This window comes from Cyprinodon tularosa, unplaced genomic scaffold (genome assembly GCF_016077235.1).
Source record: "Cyprinodon tularosa strain WSP-4 unplaced genomic scaffold, ASM1607723v1 ctg3, whole genome shotgun sequence".
NCBI lineage: Eukaryota > Metazoa > Chordata > Actinopteri > Cyprinodontiformes > Cyprinodontidae > Cyprinodon > Cyprinodon tularosa.
Window position 1 is genome coordinate 3217326 of NW_024039007.1, and position 20269 is coordinate 3237594.

Below are 20269 nucleotides of genomic sequence, written 5' to 3' on the forward strand. Positions count from 1 at the left end.
TTCCCATCTGAACGTAATCACACGACACAATCATTTGATTGGGGTTGGGTATATTTTTGGGCTGTAGCGAACTGCACACAAAAAAGGAAAAACAGAGACAAAACAAATGTTTCTGAACCCAATAGCTTCATATCTGCCACTTCAGAGGAGGACGCAGATATGAAGAACAATCAGCTGGTCGTTCTTCTAATGAGGAGGGTCAGAGCAGAATGTACGCTCTTCTAAAACAATGTTCAGATTTTAGTTTCACAGAACGATTATGTCAAAATTATATAGTTTTTTTGTAGTCATGAGACTACAAAAACTATGGCGGATATTTCTCCATTTGTTTGGCTTTATTTGAAAAAAAAAAAAAAAGACAGAATGTAAGATAAGTACCCTGGTACTGGTCAATCATGACCAGCAACCAGCCATTCATTATGAAGACCATAGATTTTAACCAACAGTCATTGCATTGTGGATGAGCTTTTCTCTGCGCAGACATGCATCTTTCACCTATGCTTGGTCCATGCTTGTTTTGGTCAGAGTACCAAAAACAGGGGGGCAATTTAACCGGATAAGAGAGGGAGGGGGAGACAGCATTCTGAGCTCAGACAGAAGCAGAGGGGAATCAGTCTGAGAACACTAGGAGAGAGCGAGCACCATAAGTATATGGCAGCTTTCTAGGAGAGCGGAGGAGCACAGTGGAAGATTGGAGAGGCCTCCCAGGGAAATGGCACCATGCTGGGGAAAGGCTATAGCTCACCGATGCTAGCTAGGCTAACTACAGAGGATTAAAGGAGCACAGTAGAAGATCTAATAAATTCGCCAGTAAAACAGTACACTGAAGGTGGGGGAGATCCTACTGCTGCCTGGGAGAAGGACAGCAGTACTGAAAAATGTATGGAATTGATGCTGTGATCAGTGATCAGCAATCAGCTCCCAAAATACAGACCACTGCATGTCTAAAGATAAGGGATGGACGGACATATGTACAGATGGATATATGGACACACAAACGGATGAGCAAGCTTGTGACAGCAGTGGGGGGAAAAAAACTCGCTTTTAATATGAAGAAACTTCAGTGAAACCATCAGCCATGACAGACTGGGCAGCCCAGAAATTCAAGCCACCTGGGACAATTTATTTTTATTTTGATTAACCTAACAGCTTTTAGAGAACATTACATATATAGAAGAAAATGAACTCCCTTCTTTCCCAACTATGAAAAAAAAATATATAAATCAAGCTCTATATTGATCTACACAGAAAGTCAAAGTATCCATTTGACCCCCATCAGACAAAATGTTCCAGAGACTCAGAGATCAACAGAAAGTAGGCCTTGAACAGATAATAACCAAAGCTTTATATGCTTATTTTTCCAAACTGAAAGCATAGATTATACATTCACACTTCAGCTTATGTGATGAGACTGCGCTCTGGCTCAAGTCTCCCTTATCCAACTGAACCCTGATAGGTGGTGGGTAAGGTTTTAGCTGCTCATAATGACCATTTATTGGAGTATAATCCACAACTGGATCTAAATCCTCAGAGATTACAATAAGGCTACAGTTAACATGCAAACTGAGAGCTAAAAATCACCCTGGCATATTTTCTGGCAATGGGATAAAAAAGGAACTAAATTTCCAACTGGCTGGCGGATCAGTGAAAGTACTCAAAATTGTGACCACTGTCTGAAAAAGTATAGAGGAAAATGCTTGTAGAGGCTGAGCTAGAGGCTCTTCTGTTGTCCCTAAATTTTATTGCATAACCTGTTTTTTTTTTTTTTTTTTGCTGACAAAAATACAGGCAGACCTAACACTGCGCATCTGGCAACTCTCACTATTTCCTCATTCATTTTCTCCCTCTGCAAGTTGACAGAAATTACATCATGTTTAACATTTCCCATCATGAAAGGAGGAAAGTAGACGTGAAGAACTGAAAATATATTGGAAATCATCACCAACAATGCAATGTGGGAAATAACTATGATCAGCATATGGATGATGTAAGGCTTTTCAAGCTACAACCCAAGATAAAAAAGATGCACAAAGAAGGAGCGTGTCAAATACTCCTTATGTGATGGAGTCAGCATGCCGACGAAACTGCACGGTGGGTAGATGACGGTGCTGAGAGCGTAACCTGTGTTCAAGGCAGAGCAAAGGGAGAGGTGGCTGAACAGAGGCAAGAGGGAGGAGTGATCCTGTTCCCCTCAGACACTGGAGGCAACAAGGGGGAGATTAGAAATCGTGCCATGTCAGGATTGGGAGCATGCTGGGCAGCACTGGGGCAGGAGAACATGGGACGTCAGGGTGGGAGGGGCCGCAGGGCACCATAATTGTGATATACATACACACACACGCGCCGTCGCAATGGGTGGCTGATGGGTAAATAGGCAGGGAAGGGCGGTGGGAGGCAGGAGGGTAGCCGGGTTCTGCTGTTGAATACTGAACAGAGGATCAGGGAAGCCACCGCATGTCAGTCAGGACCTAAAAATACTGCCTAATGTAACAAACGGTATCTAGATGCAAAGAGGAAGCAGAGTCTAAGAAATATTTAAACACCACCTCCATTCAGTGAACTTAGGAGAGAGTTTAAAAGGTGTTCTTAGTGTCAAAACAGTTTTCCATATTGTAACAATATTGAATTAAGTTCAAATTAATAATACCCCCTTAATAAAACCAACTGCTACCAACCACCCTTAAAAGACAGCACATTAGTGAGCGGAGTTGAAAACACAAACTATAAGATACACACATAAATATAAGAATAAAACTAGTAAACAAATTCTAGTGCAAAAGTAAAGTCATAAGATCTATGATTTAAACTAAACATGTGGAAAAGCTCTGGTTTGATGAGGTCAACGCTTCACTTTCAGCCTGTGTCCAAAAGCCGGTTAGAAAGGCACCAAACACATAACACCATCCGCAACATGAAACATGGTGGTGGCAGAATCGTGCTGTGGAGATCTCTATTGTTTTTTTACAACACGGAAGAACAGAAAAAGAAGAAAAACGTGAACATATGCAGGGCAGTCCTGGAGGAAAACCTGTTAGGGCTCTAAAAGACTGGAAACTGGGACCGAGGTTGACCTTCCATCAGGACCACAGCCCTGTGATCCAGGTCTGGATCAAAGTATTTAAATGGAATATAAAGGTCACCTTCCAGACCTAAAGCACATAAATAAATGAAGTTTTATGTTTGTAACATAGCAGAATATCAAAAAGTAACCGGGGAATTAATACATTTTAAAGGTGTTGTATGAGGACGTTTTTTAAGTTCCTTAAGTAAAACTTTTCATCAAAGAAAACCGTAAAATCTACAAACACATCAATGACTCTTTTAGAGTTAAATTAACATATTAACTGTGAATTCTATATTTAAAACTAAAATCAAAGTAAAAAATAATGACTAACCTTGGGGGCATGAGTGTGTCCCAGATAAAGCGACGACTTTCTTACCTGCAGACGGTTAAAGTGAAGAAGCCACAAGCTGCAGCTCCCAGAAGGCTGCACATAAGGTTGACACTGTGTGCTGGAGATGACGGCAGCAGATACATAGACAAGCGGGCCAAGAGGGTGAAGACTGGATATCCTGGAGGATGAGCAACCTAAGAACAAAATCCCTGAGTTAGACTCCCGACCAGCGCAGGTAGAGCTAAATAAGTTCCCACTTGTATTAACAGCTTTAAACTGTATGTTTTACTTAGCTTAGCTAAACCTGGACACCTTCTTTCCCATAATAAAGCTTTTGCTCATCCTTAAATGAGACAGGAATGTGCTGCCAACAGTTGTCTTTTTAGCAGAATTATCCACCTGAGCTGTGGTTCTCTGCAGCTCCTTCCGAGCCACTATAGTCTTCTAATGTTTCGGAGAGCATGTATTGGTAAATTTAGGGGGAGTTTGTTGAATTTGGGTTTTCTTTGGGGTAAAGAATCTTAACAGAAATGCAAACACAGGTTTTAGATTCTAATTTGGAAAAAAAATAAAAACCATTTATTAATTTTCTTTCCATGTTTCATTGGTTTGTCCCAGTTTGGTTTAATCCATCACATCTATTTTGGTTTCAACATGACAAAAAGGTTGATTAGTTAAAAGGATATCTTTTAGAAGGCACCGGCATTCTGGTAAAGTAAACAAACACCACAGAAAGAAGGGGAAAAAAAGTCATACAGCTTGATATGACTGCTGCTGACTTTGCTGTGATACTAGAGCCTACATTTCCTCCTGCTTCCTCTGGCCTCTTCCCAAGGACAACACGGTTCCCCGGGGCCCGCGATGAAGCACGTGGTGCTCAGCAGCCTCAGCCCCCGAGCCACCTAAGAGCCGCAGTTGCTCTCGCCTGGGGGATCTCAGCAATCACAGCAATTAGCCGCTAAGTCTCCTCCACCCAGATAAAGGCTCAGTCATTAAACACAGACTCATTCCCTGGCACTGATAACATGAGCCGTGCAGGCAGGGAGAAGGGACGGCTCCTCATAAATGAGGCGCAGCTGAAAGGTGAAAAAGTGACGGCTTCCACAGTCACCTCAAACACAAGAAAGTCTCTGTGGTTAATTTCAGCAATGAAAAAAAATAATCCTGAGTAAATAAAACACATCATATAGTTGAAGATTTATCTAAAGGAAAATAAAGAGATTATTTGAAGGATGAAGCGACAGATGCAGGCATTCAGACGTTCAGCCAAAGGCCTCATGAAGCAAACGGCAGCAGAACTCTACAGCTCTGGGGAGCTGAAGTGGGGGGGTGGCAGCTCAGGGCATAGGGATGACCAGCGAGGCCCTGGGGAGGCCCGAACGGCAGACAGGCAGGCCACACGGACTGCAGCACTAACCGCAGGATTACTGGCATAGTGACACCGACACAGCCTCCCTAAAAGGATCACAGCAGCGTAATAAACTTTATTAAATAATAAAACTTATTATAACTGTTAACCCGATTTAGTTCATTCTTTGCGGCTTACACACACACACACAAAAAAGAGGGGTGGATATAATAAGCCTTATACCGTACATAAGGCAAAGCCTACAAAAGCCATCGCCTTACCATTGACTTTAATTGGATTTGAAAAACGGGTTGCAAATTATAGCATTCTCTACTTGCAACTTAGTAAAATAAGTGTATAGAAAAGCAGGGGAAAAACCTGTGGACTGAAAGTAAATTAATCTGCTTTCTGCCCATGCTTAATTAAACTTCCCTAATGCTTATAAGAGTTAATGAGTGAATTGATTAAACAATACGGCTAATACTTACCCCCAGCTCACAAGCAGTGGTGATCAGCTCTCCTGTGGAAGGGAGAAGGGAAGGAAATTAATGTAAACCCAATAATTATTATTAAGAGACAAGTCTGCTCCCAAAGTTTTCCCAAATCAAATACTTGCACTGGGGTTTTGCATTAATTTGCCAGGATCAAAACCTGCAAATCTTCCCAGTGTGACATTTCCTAAGCGGCACGCTCATTCTCTTCATCTTCCTCGTCTCCCTCGATGCCGCCCTCCCTCCCTCTGCACACACACATCGATATAAACAAGCGCACAAACCATGAGGCTCCCTCTCCAATGCCCTGTCATACAAAGACACACATATTCTGATCTGAGAATAATGCTTCCACTCCCATCTTCCCCGTGCATCACGGTCCCTTCCCTTCTTCCTTTATTTCACGTTCAATGTGCCTCTCTGCAGCTCCCACACTCCCAGTGTCTTAGTGTCTCCTTCAGTCCGTTGGGCACAAACAGAAAAGGCTACGTCGGTGACAGTCACAGAATGAGGTAAGCTTTAAAGAAAAAAAAAAAAAACAGAGCAGGCTGCACCGTTTTCTGACAAGCTCTGTGTGAGGCGCAGCACAAAGTGAAAAGAAAACCCCTAAAAGCTATTTGAGGCAGCTTTAATGTATCTGGGCACAAACCCATTTGTGCCAGAATACACCCAGAGCGTTTCAAATTATACTGATTTCTCACTCAATGTTTGCATCTCCCACTCATGGAAATTGAAATTTGGTTCAGATTAAATGACATTGATAAATGCTGGGAGATCAGGAAGGCTCCCTCTACTGGAGCTCCAGGGGTACTCAACTCCTCGCCACATTTATCCACTGAGAACTTTATTGAGTTTGCTACATCGGCGCTGACAGAATAACGAAAAAAAGCAAAAGAATTTAAATTCTCACATTTTATTTAAATCTACTATATAATTATGCAGTGACACCTTTCAAACGGCTTAAATCGAGTCCTGTAAAGCTACAAACTTCAATGTTTTTTACTGGGATTTTATGTGAAAGACATTCAGTCATAAATAACACTATATCAGGAGACATATCTGTATATAAAATATCTGAAAATGTAAAACAGGTTTTTAGTCGTAAATATTAAATTTCCCCATGACTAATACCAGTCAACGCATTTTCCGTTCAAATTCTAATCTGGTCAAAGTTCCATTTCATACTTGAAGAAAAAAAGATGACATGCAAAAGCAAAAATTCAAAGGTATGAGATTTTGAAGTTGATCTGTAAGGAAGCTTTTCTTCAGCAGGAACCATTGAGAATTAAAGGAAAGACTGATGGATACAGATAGTGTGAAATCGAAGAGATGGCCTAGTCAAAGGCCTGGTCGGAAATAAAACATGCAAACTGATGCAGACAATGGGGCAAATTCATCGCCATATTTTGTGATGATGGGATAAACTACATAAAAGAGATGATTGAGTATTTATTGCTAAAACTATATCTTTACAGTCAGAACATTCTATAGTAAATTCTGTCATAAAATGAAAAATTACCATCAACAAAGAGGGCTTCCATATAGCAGCTATGCTGAGCAGTGTCGCTGTGTGTTGTGTTGTGCAGAAACTTTGAATCCTTAATGATGTTTATTCAGTTCAGCTTTATGATATTATGAAGAAAAAATTCAGTCTCTAAAAATGTCTAAAGCTGGTACCGAACCTGTAATTACAATGTAAGGACATTACACAAATTATTGACTTTAGATAAAAATGAGTACAGCACTTATTCAGACTTTTCTTTTTTTTTTTAACCACACATAACTTTCCACCAGCTCTGTAATGTTATAAAAACCACAATAAACTCAGTGAAGTTTGTGTTTGTAACCTGATAAAGTGTGAAGTTCAAGGGGTAGGAATACTTTTGCAAGGCAGTGTGAAAATGGGTCATTATTTCAAATGCAAGCAGCTGTAGGTGTGTTTACATATCAAAAATAAACATGTGCAGAACCAGAACGCGGTCCGCAGCAACCCTGCATTTTAGAGCAGAATGGCTGAATTTCAGATGGAACTGGCTGCTTCACATATTTTGCAACCTTGTCGATACAGCAAATTATGATGCCTAAAATTCTGCCACACGAGAAGCCCGAACACTTATCAGTCTAATGGACCATGAAGTCAGAACTCCTCCACCTGCACGGCTTAAATGTTTTTATGGCTCCGTTTTACCTGGCATCAGCCGCCAGCTACCAGCCATCATTCCACATCACACTTTCTCATCCTTCATCAGTTTCTCAATTTCACTCATTTTCCCGCAGTAGAGGCATACTTTTACCCCATTCAGCACAGAAACTAGCACTAAGCCAAAACATTCATCTCGGTGCCACAGAGATGTGGTTCTGCAGCCCCAGTACTAAAAAGGGAAAATATTGACTCTACAGGGATGCAGCCCGGGTGCCAAAACTCTTTGTGATTGTGGAGCATGGGCACCAACATCAGTCTTCCCATAATCCCCATCATTTCCACACTTCACATTCCTAGACAACAGTGTACCCACAGGGCTGCGCTCAAGCCTCTCCAGGGCACATCACACCTAAAGAGATTAGGACACCGAGACGGAGACCTGGAGAATTCAGAGGGGTGTTCAGCTGGCACTATCAGAGCGGGCATCCTGCACCGTCCCTAAACACTGTGGAGAAGGGGCTGGCCATTTTTTCAAAGACCCTGCTAGACAGCAGCACAACCAGCAGGGCTACTCAGCGCTCCTCTCCTTAGCTCTTTTCTATCCGGCCCAGCTTCTCTTATCCTTTCATTCTTAGGAATAGCTTTCCCTTCTGCAGCTCGACCGTCTGAGCAGTGCACACCCAACAAGTTGAGCCTCCATGCCTTTAAATACACTTTTCTAAGTTTGCAACCTTTTCTACCACTCTTATACAAATTAATTACATGACCCCCATAGCCAAGGTAATTAAAAAACACATCACCTTTAAATTTTCATAAGGTTATGGTAAAAAGTACCTGGTCTTTACCAAGTTCAAATTTCTTTTAAATCAGAACAGCTGATTTAAAACTACAGGTGCTGGTCATAAAATTAGAATATCATGAAAAAGTAGATTGATTTCAGTAATTCCATTTAAAAAGTGAAACTTGTATATTATATTCATACATTACATACAAACTCATATATTTCAGATGTTTATTTTGTTTAATTTTGATGATTACAAATGACAACAAATGAAAATCTCAAATTCATCATATCAGAAAATTAGAATATTGTGAAAAGGTTCAAAATTGATGGCCCCTGGTGCCACACTCTAATCAGCTAATTAACTCAAACCACCTGCAAAAGCCTTTAAATGGTCTTTCAGTCTAGTTCTATAGGCTACACAATCATGGGGAAGACTGCTGACTTGACAGTTGTCCAAAAGACGACCATCGACACCTTGCACAAGGAGGGCAAGACACAAAAGGTCATCGCTAAAGAGGCTGGCTGTTCACAGAGCTCAGTGTCCAAGCACATTAATAGAGAGGCGAAGGGAAGGAAAAGATGTGGTCGAAAAAAGTGTACAAGCAAGAGAGATAACCGCACCCTGGAGAGGATTGTGAAACAAAACCCATTCAAAAATGTGGGGGAGATTCACAAAGAGTGGACTGCAGCTGGAGTGAGTGCTTCAAGAACCACCACACACAGACGTATGAAAGACATGGGTTTCTGCTGTCGCATTCCTTGTGTCAAGCCACTCTTGAACCACAGACAGCGTCAGAAGCGTCTAAAGAGAAACAGGACTGGACTGCTGGTGAGTGGTCCAAAGTCATGTTCTCTGATGAAAGTAAATTTTGCATTTCCTTTGGAAATCAAGGTCCCAGAGTCTGGAGGAAAAGAAGAGAGGCACTTCATCCACGTTGCTTGAAGTCCAGTGTAAAGTTTCCACAGTCAGTGATGGTTTGGGGTGCCATGTCATCTGCTGGTGTTGGTCCATTGTGTTTTCTGAGGTCCAGGGTCAACGCAGCCACATACCAGGAAGTTTTAGAGCACTTCATGCTTCCTGCAGCTGACCAACTTTTTGGAGATGCAGATTTCATTTTCCAACAGGACTTGGCACCTGCACACAGTGCCAAAGCTACCAGTACGTGGTTGAAGGACCATGGTATCCCTGTTCTTAATTGGCCAGCAAACTCTCCTGACCTTAACCCCATAGAAAATCTATGGGGTATTGTGAAGAAGAAGATGCAATACACCAGACCCAACAATTCAGAAGAGCTAAAAGCCACTATTAGAGCAACCTGGGCTATCATAACACCTGAGCAGTGCCACAGACTGATCGACTCCATGCCACGCCGCATTGCTGCAGTAATACAGGCCAAAGGAGGCCAAAGGAGGCCAAAGGAGGCCCAACTAAATACTGAGTGCTGTACATGCTCATACTTTCATACTTTCATGTTCATACTTTTCAGTTGGCCAACATTTCTATAAATCCTTTGTTTTTATTGGTCTTCAGTAATATTCTAATTTTCTGATATGATGAATTTGAGATTTTCATTTGTTGTCATTTGTAATCATCAAAATTAAACAAAATAAACATCTGAAATATATGAGTTTGTATGTAATGTATGAATATAATATACAAGTTTCACTTTTTAAATGGAATTACTGAAATCAATCTACTTTTTCATGATATTCTAATTTTATGACCAGCACCTGTATTCTACATACATGACGTTAGAACTGCAACTAATGATTATTTTGCAAATCGATTAATTTGTCGGTTATTTTTCGATTTATCGAATAATTATCAGATAACCAAAGGTTTTTAAAAAAAAACATATTTTTCGAAATTAAACCAGGTGAACTGATACATTTCCACTTGAAGCATTCTGGATAGAGGATACTGACAGAGAAAACTAATTTCATTTTATCTTACATGCAAAATGTTTATATTTTTTTTCACAATCTTAATATAATACTGCTCTAAATTGGTCTCTCTGTCAGCTTAAGGCATGTTTTAGAGTTTCTATAGTCAAGTTAACAATCAATCGATTAGTAAATTAGTTGATAATTTTTTCAATAACCAGTTAATCATGATTAATCCGATTAATTGTTTAAGTCATACATGAAGCAAATCTAACCACACACTCCTTTAATATGTGGCATTTAAAAAGTCATCTTGCTAACCTTGAGCAGCTGCTGACCAAACAAATGCACTTCTAACTGTAACCACCTGTACAAAAGCTAAAAATGTGGAATATAGCTGCTATGTTATAGAAAACACCATCGGTAATGGCCCAAGAAAAGCAACTGTTGCTATACATTAATTTCTGAAGAGCCAAGAGGAAATATCTGAACTATTCTACCCATAGCTGAACATGAACGCAAATTCACTATGAGGTCAGGCCGTGCTAAGAGAAATTTTAGGACAAATACTCCAAGAACAGCAGGGGCTATAATTCAGATGTTGTAATGAATCAGTTAAGTTCAGTCCTTAGGTTGAATTTAGGAAAATCCAGGTAGCTCTCCAGATAAATATGTCACCAAAAGCACTCCATTATAGCAAAAAAAAATAAATCAAGAAGAAAAAGCCAAGAATCCTCAACAAAAAAGTAACCCCATAAAATGCTTACTCCAAGTCACTGAATTAATAGATGTAGTTTGTTTTTCCACACATATTTTATGCAATTTTAGTTTACTTGTTAGTAATGACTGTGTGGTATGTTTTGTACATTTCTTTTTAACACATAGACAGTTTCCTTTTTTATCAGGTGTAATATAATTTCTTTGTCTTACCTGGGATTTTTTTTCCAGAAAGGTGGAAAAAATTTTCCACCACTTTTAATATACAATCCACAATAAAACAAAATGCTGAAAATATTTTTACATTTTGCAGACAATCAGCATTCAGTCATCTTTCAACACATTGTACAAAGATGCAATCATTCTTATTAGAAGCTATTCCTATGCATCAAAAAAATCGACATAAATATCCCTAGGTTGATAGATTGAAAGTTTTTATATAGTTTGTTGACACAGTGGTACCCTGTACCACCTTCCTGTTTTCAATAAAGAGCATTCAGGATTTAGAACAGTAGTATTCAACATAGTGTTGTCTGTTTGCCTAATATTTTGCCTAACTTTATTTCAGCCACATAAAAAAGGCATTTAAAGTAAACATTGATTATTGAAAGATGTATAACAACTTTTTCGTGTTGCTTTTAATTAGTAAGTTTCAATGTTATCGAGTGAGCAATAAATTAATCACTTAATAAAGACCTTTAAACGCTTCCACTGCCTTATATGTGAAGTACATATTGTTTATTTGTCACATATTAAAGTACTTTTTAGAAATAAATTACATAAAAAAATTCAACCTCATAAAAAAAAAAACATGAATTCTTATCTTTATTGTTATATAGCACCATTTGAATTTGATAAATTGTGCTGTTAAGACAAAATAAAATAATACTTTAAAGTTGTGGATTTTCACTTAAAGTGGCAGACTGTGAAACTGAAATCCCTTATTATTAATTTAAACCATTTAAATTTTGTTTGCCGTGTTCTTTATACCTGTAGACCAATCTGTTTAATTTAGAGCCATTTACGGCAGACCTAAATGGATATGCAGCTTCAGCACCATGGACAGCAACAGCCAAACTAACAAGCCGCCTCTCTATTGGCCGCCGCCAAATAACAACAAAGCCACGTGACCTGAGCAGCATGAGTTAGCCTTGTAGCACCAACCTGAGTCTCCCCCGGGTACAGTCCACTGCACACAGGGCACATACACAGCCATTACGAAGGCAACGGTAGTCCCGGTCAGTATCCAGCACCCCCTCCGTTGCGCAAACATTTTCTACGTACAGTAAAGTCCTGGAAGATGCCAGAGCTTTGTTGGTAAGCTAGCAGGCTACTGTTAGCATGCCTCTAGATTTAAGACTGAACTCTCAGCTATTTTTCGTTTCTCACATCCCTGCCAGACACGGATAAGACGAACCTCCTTCACACTGAATGTAAACTTGTGGTTGTTTCTGTAAACGCATGGAAATTGGCGAAGAAGAGGCGTTTGTCTGCCTCTGGATCATAAACGCCCCATCAGCCAGGCCGACGACGAGCAAATCTCGCGATATTACAGGACGGGACTTAGAAACTATAAAAGGACAATGCTATTTTATTCCACCTTTAGCTGTTTCCACCAATCAGCGTTCTCCTGCTCAGCATTTAAAAAAAAATCCAAAGCAAAACATCTCAGCTTGTTCAATGCAGTGGATAGTCAGCTGAAAAACTCATAATCTGCAGCATCAAAATTGTGTTTTTAATTTTCTGTGTTTTAACAAATCATCTGATATTTCCAAATGTACAGTTGAACACACTGTTAAAAATTTTAACATGGTCTGAACCAAGAAATGCCATTTTTTTCTGAAAAAAGGGCCTTTTTTTCTGAAAAGAAGGGAATTTCTTGATAGAAATGTCTTTCTATCAATGTGCTATCCGGGTTTATCAGAGGGACATTGATAACGCTCTCGTTGCAAGTTTGGACTAATCATTTTCATGTCATAATTGGGCCAGGAAATTGATTCATTCACACAAGCTTGCTGATTTTTTGTAAAGAAATTATCAACTGGCAGACAGAATCAAAGTCAACCCAAAAATATGTAAGCAAAGCCACAGCTTACGGCCCTCAAGCCATCAGGGATTTATCATACAAGGTTGAATCGTATAGAATATCCATATAGTCCCATTAGAATGACACCATTTTGAAAATATAATTTACAACACTAAATATCCTTTGTAATGATATAAGTATTTTTTTATTAAACTTTTCATTTGTCAGAAAATATTTAACCTACAAAAGCTCACCTTTGAAAGTTTGCTTGCAAATGTGTTGACCTAAAGCCAAAGGAGCAGTTTTTAACCCAAACCCAGTCATGCTTATTTAATCACATGTAACATGTTGGGCAGAGTTAACTAGATGGTGATTTAAAGAAATTAGTAGGTTTACTATTTAATTGCAAAAAAAAATAGAAATATGTATTTTGATTCATATTAGAGTGACAATCTAATGTCACAGGTTTAATCTTTTCTTTGTGTTTATAGAAAACTACATAATCACCAGTTCACTAGACTTCCTCCCAGTCCCACAGATTTTAACAATATTTTCTGAAGCTGTTCTTATCAGCCAGAGTGGCGTCCAATCATATCCTGCTTAAAGGGGAACGCCGTTTTTTTTACATTGGGCCCTTGATTTTACGTTATTACATCATGTTCTACTCACCCATATGAGTTTTGTGTCATTTGGAGCTGTTCTAAAGATATACCGTTAGGTTATATCCAAGTAACGTCTTCCTATGGGCAACGACTTGAAGGCACAAACTAAACTGTTCATAATTTGTTCTTTATGGTACGCCAGCATTCATAACATGTAGGCGAATCACTTTCCCCCAGACATCCGCGGTTATATTTTTTATATTTACATTTTTAAAAAATCAAAGCGGAGTGTGTTTGACGTCATTCGCACGCGCCGGCTACCATTCATTCATCCTGTCCGCTTAACTGCTGCTAGATTTACTCACATGCCTGGAAGGTGTCTAGTGCTGCTACCACAGATGATCTCGCTCTCGAAATGGAATTGAACGAATCAGATTAGCTCGCCGAATGAATATAAGGGGTAGAGCGTAGCCGCCTGTGGCCCGGGCTGCCTGTCACAACTCCAGTCCGGCACGCAAATGACATCATACTGTACATACTCCGCTTTGTTTAAAAAAAAAATGTAAATATACAAAATATAGCCACGGATGTCTGGAGGACATTGATTCGCCTACATGTTATGAATGCTGGCATATCATAAATAATAAATTATGAAGAGTTTAGTTTGTGCCTTCCACTCATTGCCCATAGGAAGACGTTACTTGGATATAGACTAACGGAATATCTTCAGAACAGCTCCAAATGACACAAAACTCATATGGGTGAGTAGAACATGATGTAATAACGTAAAATCAAGGGCCCAATGTAAAAAAAAACTGCTTTTAAGGCCCTATGCACCCTTGGACTAAAATTGTCCAAGTGCAAATCTTGCAGGATGGACTCCTCGATCTCATACCTCCGTTACAGCCAGCATTCAGTATCACCAAGATATTTTTGGTTCCTTTAAATCATCAACAGCCTTTCTGGACCTAAAATATATTATAGTTCCCCTCCATACATGCATTGCAGCTTTTGTTAAAATCTCTTCTAGAAATCTTACATATTAAAGCTACATTTTACTGCTGTTACACAATAAGCTAACAACACACTTGAAAGGCTGCATTCAACCTCATAAATGTCTCAGAAGAGCCCATATTTCTCAGGTCAAAGGGTGACTGTACGTACGAAATTGGACTATTGAACTGATAATAATCCCAGCTCACCATAAATGAGTCTGATCCCCCAGTATGTTGAGCCCTCGATGAGGTGGAGTGGTGTCAGCACCTAACTAACTCTTAGATGGCTCTCTAATCCTCCTCTTCCTCTCGCCATCTAATCAGCCTCCAACACACACACTCGCTTACTCAAACCCATCTGACACGCAGAAACCAAAGCACTCACCCTCTCTCAAACGGTAGGGGGACTGGGGGGTGCTCAGTGTGATGTCACTTCTAATCCAAGCTTGGTTATCCGCTGGGCTGCAGCACTGATGGAGTAACGTCCAGCGGACATGAGGGGTAATAAAGCACGTCATAAAGACTTCTATTTTTATTTCCTACATCATATGCATTAAAACTCAATAGAGCTATTATAGACTCATACCTGGAGTTTGGATAGGAGAGATAAAACACGTTCTCTGAGGCCTGTAGTTCAAATTCAAGGCACAGAGGACTCATTAGAGCCTGCTGGATTAAGTATCCCCCCCCTGCATCCGCAAAATGCAAGGCCTATTTTATTGACAGCTTGTCCAAAGAGAGGAATTACCCAAACCACTGAAATTCCCATTTCAGATGGCATTGCTCTATTAACATTAATAGTGCAGTATTAAATTCATTATCTTTTCCGATCGTGTGCGATAACCTATGTGTGTATTTGCATGGCTTTGTGTGTGTGTGTGATTAGAGAGTTGTAATGTTCCAGCTCTGGGGATTTTTTTATACATAAGATAAGAAAGGGCATTAATGGTAAATCGCGATGGTCCAATGGAGCAAAACTATTGGGGGGAGGGGGGGGGGGATTCCTCCTTTGTTGAGAGCTTTCTATACTAACAACCAACATGTCATTTTGTTCTGTATTTTTTTACTGCTAATGTTTTATAACAAAAAAGGGGGAGGCACCAGCTTGTGGCTTTTACAGAGTGAAATTCCATCTATTTGGTTCTGTATTTTCCCCCTACTTAGCCCATATCTGTTTTAATCTTACCTTAAGCATCCTTGAAATGAGGTGTAATCCAGTTAAGCCCTTTTGAATCTGCTTCAGAGCCATTTTACACCCATTCATCACCCCACAAACATCCTTTGCTAAACACATGCACTGGGTCCACGAGCCAAAATGTTCCTATTGGAGACACCAAAAGATTAAAACGCTGCATTTTTTTCGTAAGTGCAAAGTGCAAAAACAAACATATCAAACACTAAATAATGAAGCTGAGATTTGAGATCATGTTTTTTTTTTTCTTTGAAGGTCACCACCTATAGTACAGAATGATAAACGTGAAGCAGATCTTTAGCAGAACATTTTGGTGGACACAAAAACTAATATAAATACCAAAACGTTTCCAATCACTAGATTTCAACCATGGGAGCTTTCTGATGAACAAAATGATAATAATTTGTATTATAAAGTAGCTTTAAGGCACATTGAACTAAAACATGTCCAAGTTGTATTATTTTTCCTGCTTTACGTGGTTATGATTAGGATATGATTACTTTTCCAACGTGGTGTATTCTGTCAAATATTTAATACGGTTTTGAAAGCTTAAGCTGTCAGAGCAGATGTAAACATTTTGTGTCCATGCTTGCTGTTTCCTTTTGCAAGGTTCTGCATTTGTTTATGATGGACAAAAAGCCTGTATGTTTTTGAAATTGTTAATAAAAAAAAAAAAACCCGTTATCGTTCTATTATTGCAGATGAAAAGGTCCACATAGTGAGGCCTTGAACCAGCGAATAGGACTTCAGACAGATTAATTCTCCTCTGTGATCCTGTTCTCATTACAGGAAGCAGGGGACTCAAACACACATAATAACAGGGCTAACTGCTGTTTCTTTGTAACATGTGGCTACCTAAATGATCCTAAATAAGATAGATGACAAGGATACGGCAATTCATAATCTGTGTTTTGCACAATGGAGTATAATAGTCTGTGGAGAACAAGGGACAACACACAGGGCTCATGTTTCCATGGCCCAGGGCAGCACACCTCGTCGAGAGCAATTAAAATGAGAGGATTCAATTTTGTCAAACACCAGGAACCTCAGATAAATCATGTATCTCATTTTCCAGTGCGGGATACTCCCTTACATCGGTGCTATCATGTTTGTTATGGTGTTTTTAAGACACAGCTGGCTACAGAGTTGGAGAAACGGCCCCCTTTCGCAATTTCCTGCTAATCCCAATCGTTTCAGGGAGAACCGGTGCTGGGAGAACAACGGCCTCAAACAGAAAATCATGCCCCAGCAAAAAGGAAGAAGAGAGGGGGGAGCATGCCAGCACGTTTCTGCGTCGTTTCCATGTGGGAGAAATCCACTTACATTAACTGATAAAGATTTAATTAACACAAGACTCTGCAATTACTCCATAATTAAAGTCATTTGGCCCCTTGTTTGGATGAGTAGGCAAGACGCCGCATGTGAGCCTCTGTAAGAGCAGAAGACCAAAAGCAGGACATGAGGTGCTCAAAGAGAAGCTTTAATGTTTGAATTTAATGCTTGATTTTCCAAACCTCTGCAGCCAGCATATGTTCAGATAATGTATTCGTCTCTGATTATTTGTCTTTTATTCAAAAACTCATTTGTTATTCATTGATATGTAATAAGCTGAATGGCGTGAGTACAAAGCATCATCAAGAACCACATGAAATAGCAAATAGGCTTGATTTAATCATAATCCTCTTCAAACTGAACTGCATACAACTTCTGATTATCTTATTCTATTGCTACAACAAAACGTATGGATTCTGAAACAAAAGTTCTGAGTGACTGCATCCTGTTAAAAAATGAATCTGATTCTTTCACAAACAGCAAACTTGAAGTACTGAGAAATCAGTTGCAACCTGGGTTGGGGTTGCACATGCCCTGCAAAGGGTGGTGAGGGGAGGTAAAGGAGTTATAAAAGTGTTATCCCATGTCTGGAATACATTCTCAGTCAGAGCTGTACGCTGTTACAGACTCCTCACATCATCTCCATACATTTTTTTAATCAGCTGCCCTCAGGTAAACAGTACAGCAACAATGACAACAGAACCAACATAAACGGCTGGACAGCTTGGTGTTACTGATTGCACTTATGATTCTTTTACTTAATCTGTGCTTTTAGAAACTTGATTTCTGTAATGTATTCAAGGATTTGTTTGTTTTGTTTTTTGTACTTTTTTATAGTATATAATACACTGGAAATAAGATCGTTTCTGTTACTTGAAGGTGTAGACGTGCAAATCATAGAAATTATACATAGATGCTCCGTGGACAGGGTCTGCCTATGCTGTGGATGACACAGAGCGTCCGCCATGTTGAATATTGCAAATCTGCTGAAAGACTCAGACACTTACAGAGTATCAGAAGGACTTTAATCTCAGAATATTTTTTATATTCATTATATATTTTTTTTCTAATATTACAAATTTTCTTCGTATCCCTTTGGCTTCATTCTCCTGACTTTATTTTTGTACAGAATAAAAATTTAAAAAGGAATCTAACCTGCCCTAATACTCCAAGACTAAAATAGTTCTACAAACTGTGACTATTCTGGAAATGTTCACCCTTGATTCTCATAATAGGACAGTTTTCTTAGAATGACACCACTTCTGTCTTTTTTTTTTTATTTACTTCTTTGTCCTAGGACTTTTTTTTCCACATATTTTATCTCTTTAACATTCCAACAAATAGTCTGTTGCTAATCTATGTCTATACAAGATCTTAAAAGGTTTACAGGTGACACAGTTTATGAAATAATAAAGACCAGAATGTTTATATATATATACTGTATATATATAGAAACATCTATAATCTTGAGAAATACTTATATATAATCAAACACCTATTTATTTATAAATCTATATAAATGCAAAAAATCTATATATGCACATCTATATCTAAAAATAACATGTACCGTATTCAAGCAAAAAACCTTGGAAAGAATGGTCTTGCACAGCCAGTCGAAAGACTTTGTGTCACATACAATATGGCAGTGACGTCGACATGCGAACCTGCATCCAACGAGGCATCTACGTATATATATATATAAATATATATATATATATATATATATATATATATATATATATATATATATATATATATATATATATATATATATATATATATATATATATATATATATATATATATATATATATATATATATATATATATATATATATATATATATATATATATATATATATATATATATCTGTGTGGTGTATATAGAACTATTCTAATATGGATTACCTTTATCTGAGCCTTACCTTTGCAACTATGATTGTTTCTTTGCAGCTTCTGTTCTGCCCTGCAGAGATGTGCTTCCACTCTAGTCTTTTTTTTTTCAAGCCTCTAACAGATTGTCTTCCACCCTTTATTTATCCGACCCAACTTCATATCAAATCCGAGCCTTTTCACAAATTCAAAGAAAAGGAATCCCAGCAGGATGATACTGCCCCCACCTTGTTTCGCTGCAGAGTTCTTAAGGGAGGTGTGTCATTAGATCCTCATCAGTGGGTTGCATGGGGGCCCTTAGCAGACGGATTTGCCTTAATCAAGTAAAGTTTTGCCAAACTTCTTCACACCTGATTTATTGAATGGTTTTATTTCCAGGCTTCTTTAGCACAATCAAGTGAAGTGCAATAGCTAAATCATTTTATTAACCCGCTGGGCTGGGATTGTTCTTTCTTATGCATGACACAACTTTTTGTCGTTTATCATTTTTCTAGTGGAAAATAACTAAAGTATATCTCTTTATGTAATTATAAGGCAGCTCTAGCTTATGTACATTTATGAAGAGCAGAATCAGTCCTGCATACAAACTTTCAGCACTATTCCACTATATTTGCATAACCCTGCCCTGCTTAAGGCAGAGGAGTCACTGAGTGATCCCAAAATTAGCATGCTGTCACCTTCGCTGTCTCTTCTGTCATTCAGCAAAACAGGCAAGTGTGCAGACATGTGAACCCATTTCCCATCTGCTGGAGAAATGTTAATCAAGACGCATGCCACAGCACAGCTTCAGTCCTCTGCCTGCGCCAAACTGACATGCAGTGTATTTAAATCGCTTTCATGTGTCCTTATTATAGGGGAGATGGAGTCAAATAGGAATGATTGGAAATGGCATTGTCAGCATCTAGTGTTTTTCTCTTTAAGGGATTTGAAAAAAATAAAGGGAAAACATGGCTTAACGCTGTATGTATGCATCTGGTATTTCATGGGAATATGATAGGAGATAAAAAGGGTATGAAAGCACTCTATAATTAAATTAAGTGTAAAAAGCATCTAGAATGTAAAAAAATCATCTGTAATAGCTTTAAATACACAGCTGACATGCATCTCCTTTAGTTGATTATTTGCAGGATTTCCTTTAGTCGTGTGCAGTTTCTCTTATTTCTAATGTATTTGTGATGGATTTATGCAAACACATAAAAAAACTTTGATCTCTTTTCTTTGGCTGTTGGATGCCTCAGGGCGCAGCGCCAGCAGCTCTATTGTTGAGGAAACAGTGCCCTCTTGTGGCCCCTGAGAGAAATGCGCACCAAGGAGAAAAGATTCTTACAAAATAGGAAAAAAAATTAAATAGAAAGACAACAAACTTCATGAAAATTGTCTAGCTTATCTGTGGTAAAATATCCTGATAGAGCTATCGACATGTAAAGCCAGGGCTTGCAACCAAGATAGTGGGTACAATGCTCACAT

General features: G+C 38.9%; 1 protein-coding gene across 1 annotated transcript in view; it reads right to left on the reverse strand.

Moving 5' to 3' along the window:
- Positions 1-12296, reverse strand: part of tmem260 (transmembrane protein 260) — a 37020-nt gene extending 24724 nt beyond the window's left edge. Inside the window, exons 1-4 of the mRNA XM_038291513.1 lie at positions 12180-12296; positions 11927-12055; positions 5232-5263; positions 3441-3589 (exon numbers count right to left, since the gene is read on the reverse strand). Coding sequence (XP_038147441.1) covers positions 3441-3589; positions 5232-5263; positions 11927-12035 — 290 coding nt within the window. The 5' untranslated portion in view covers positions 12036-12055; positions 12180-12296. The remainder of the gene's footprint in view (positions 1-3440; positions 3590-5231; positions 5264-11926; positions 12056-12179) is intronic.
- Between the last annotated feature and the right edge of the window lie 7973 nt (positions 12297-20269).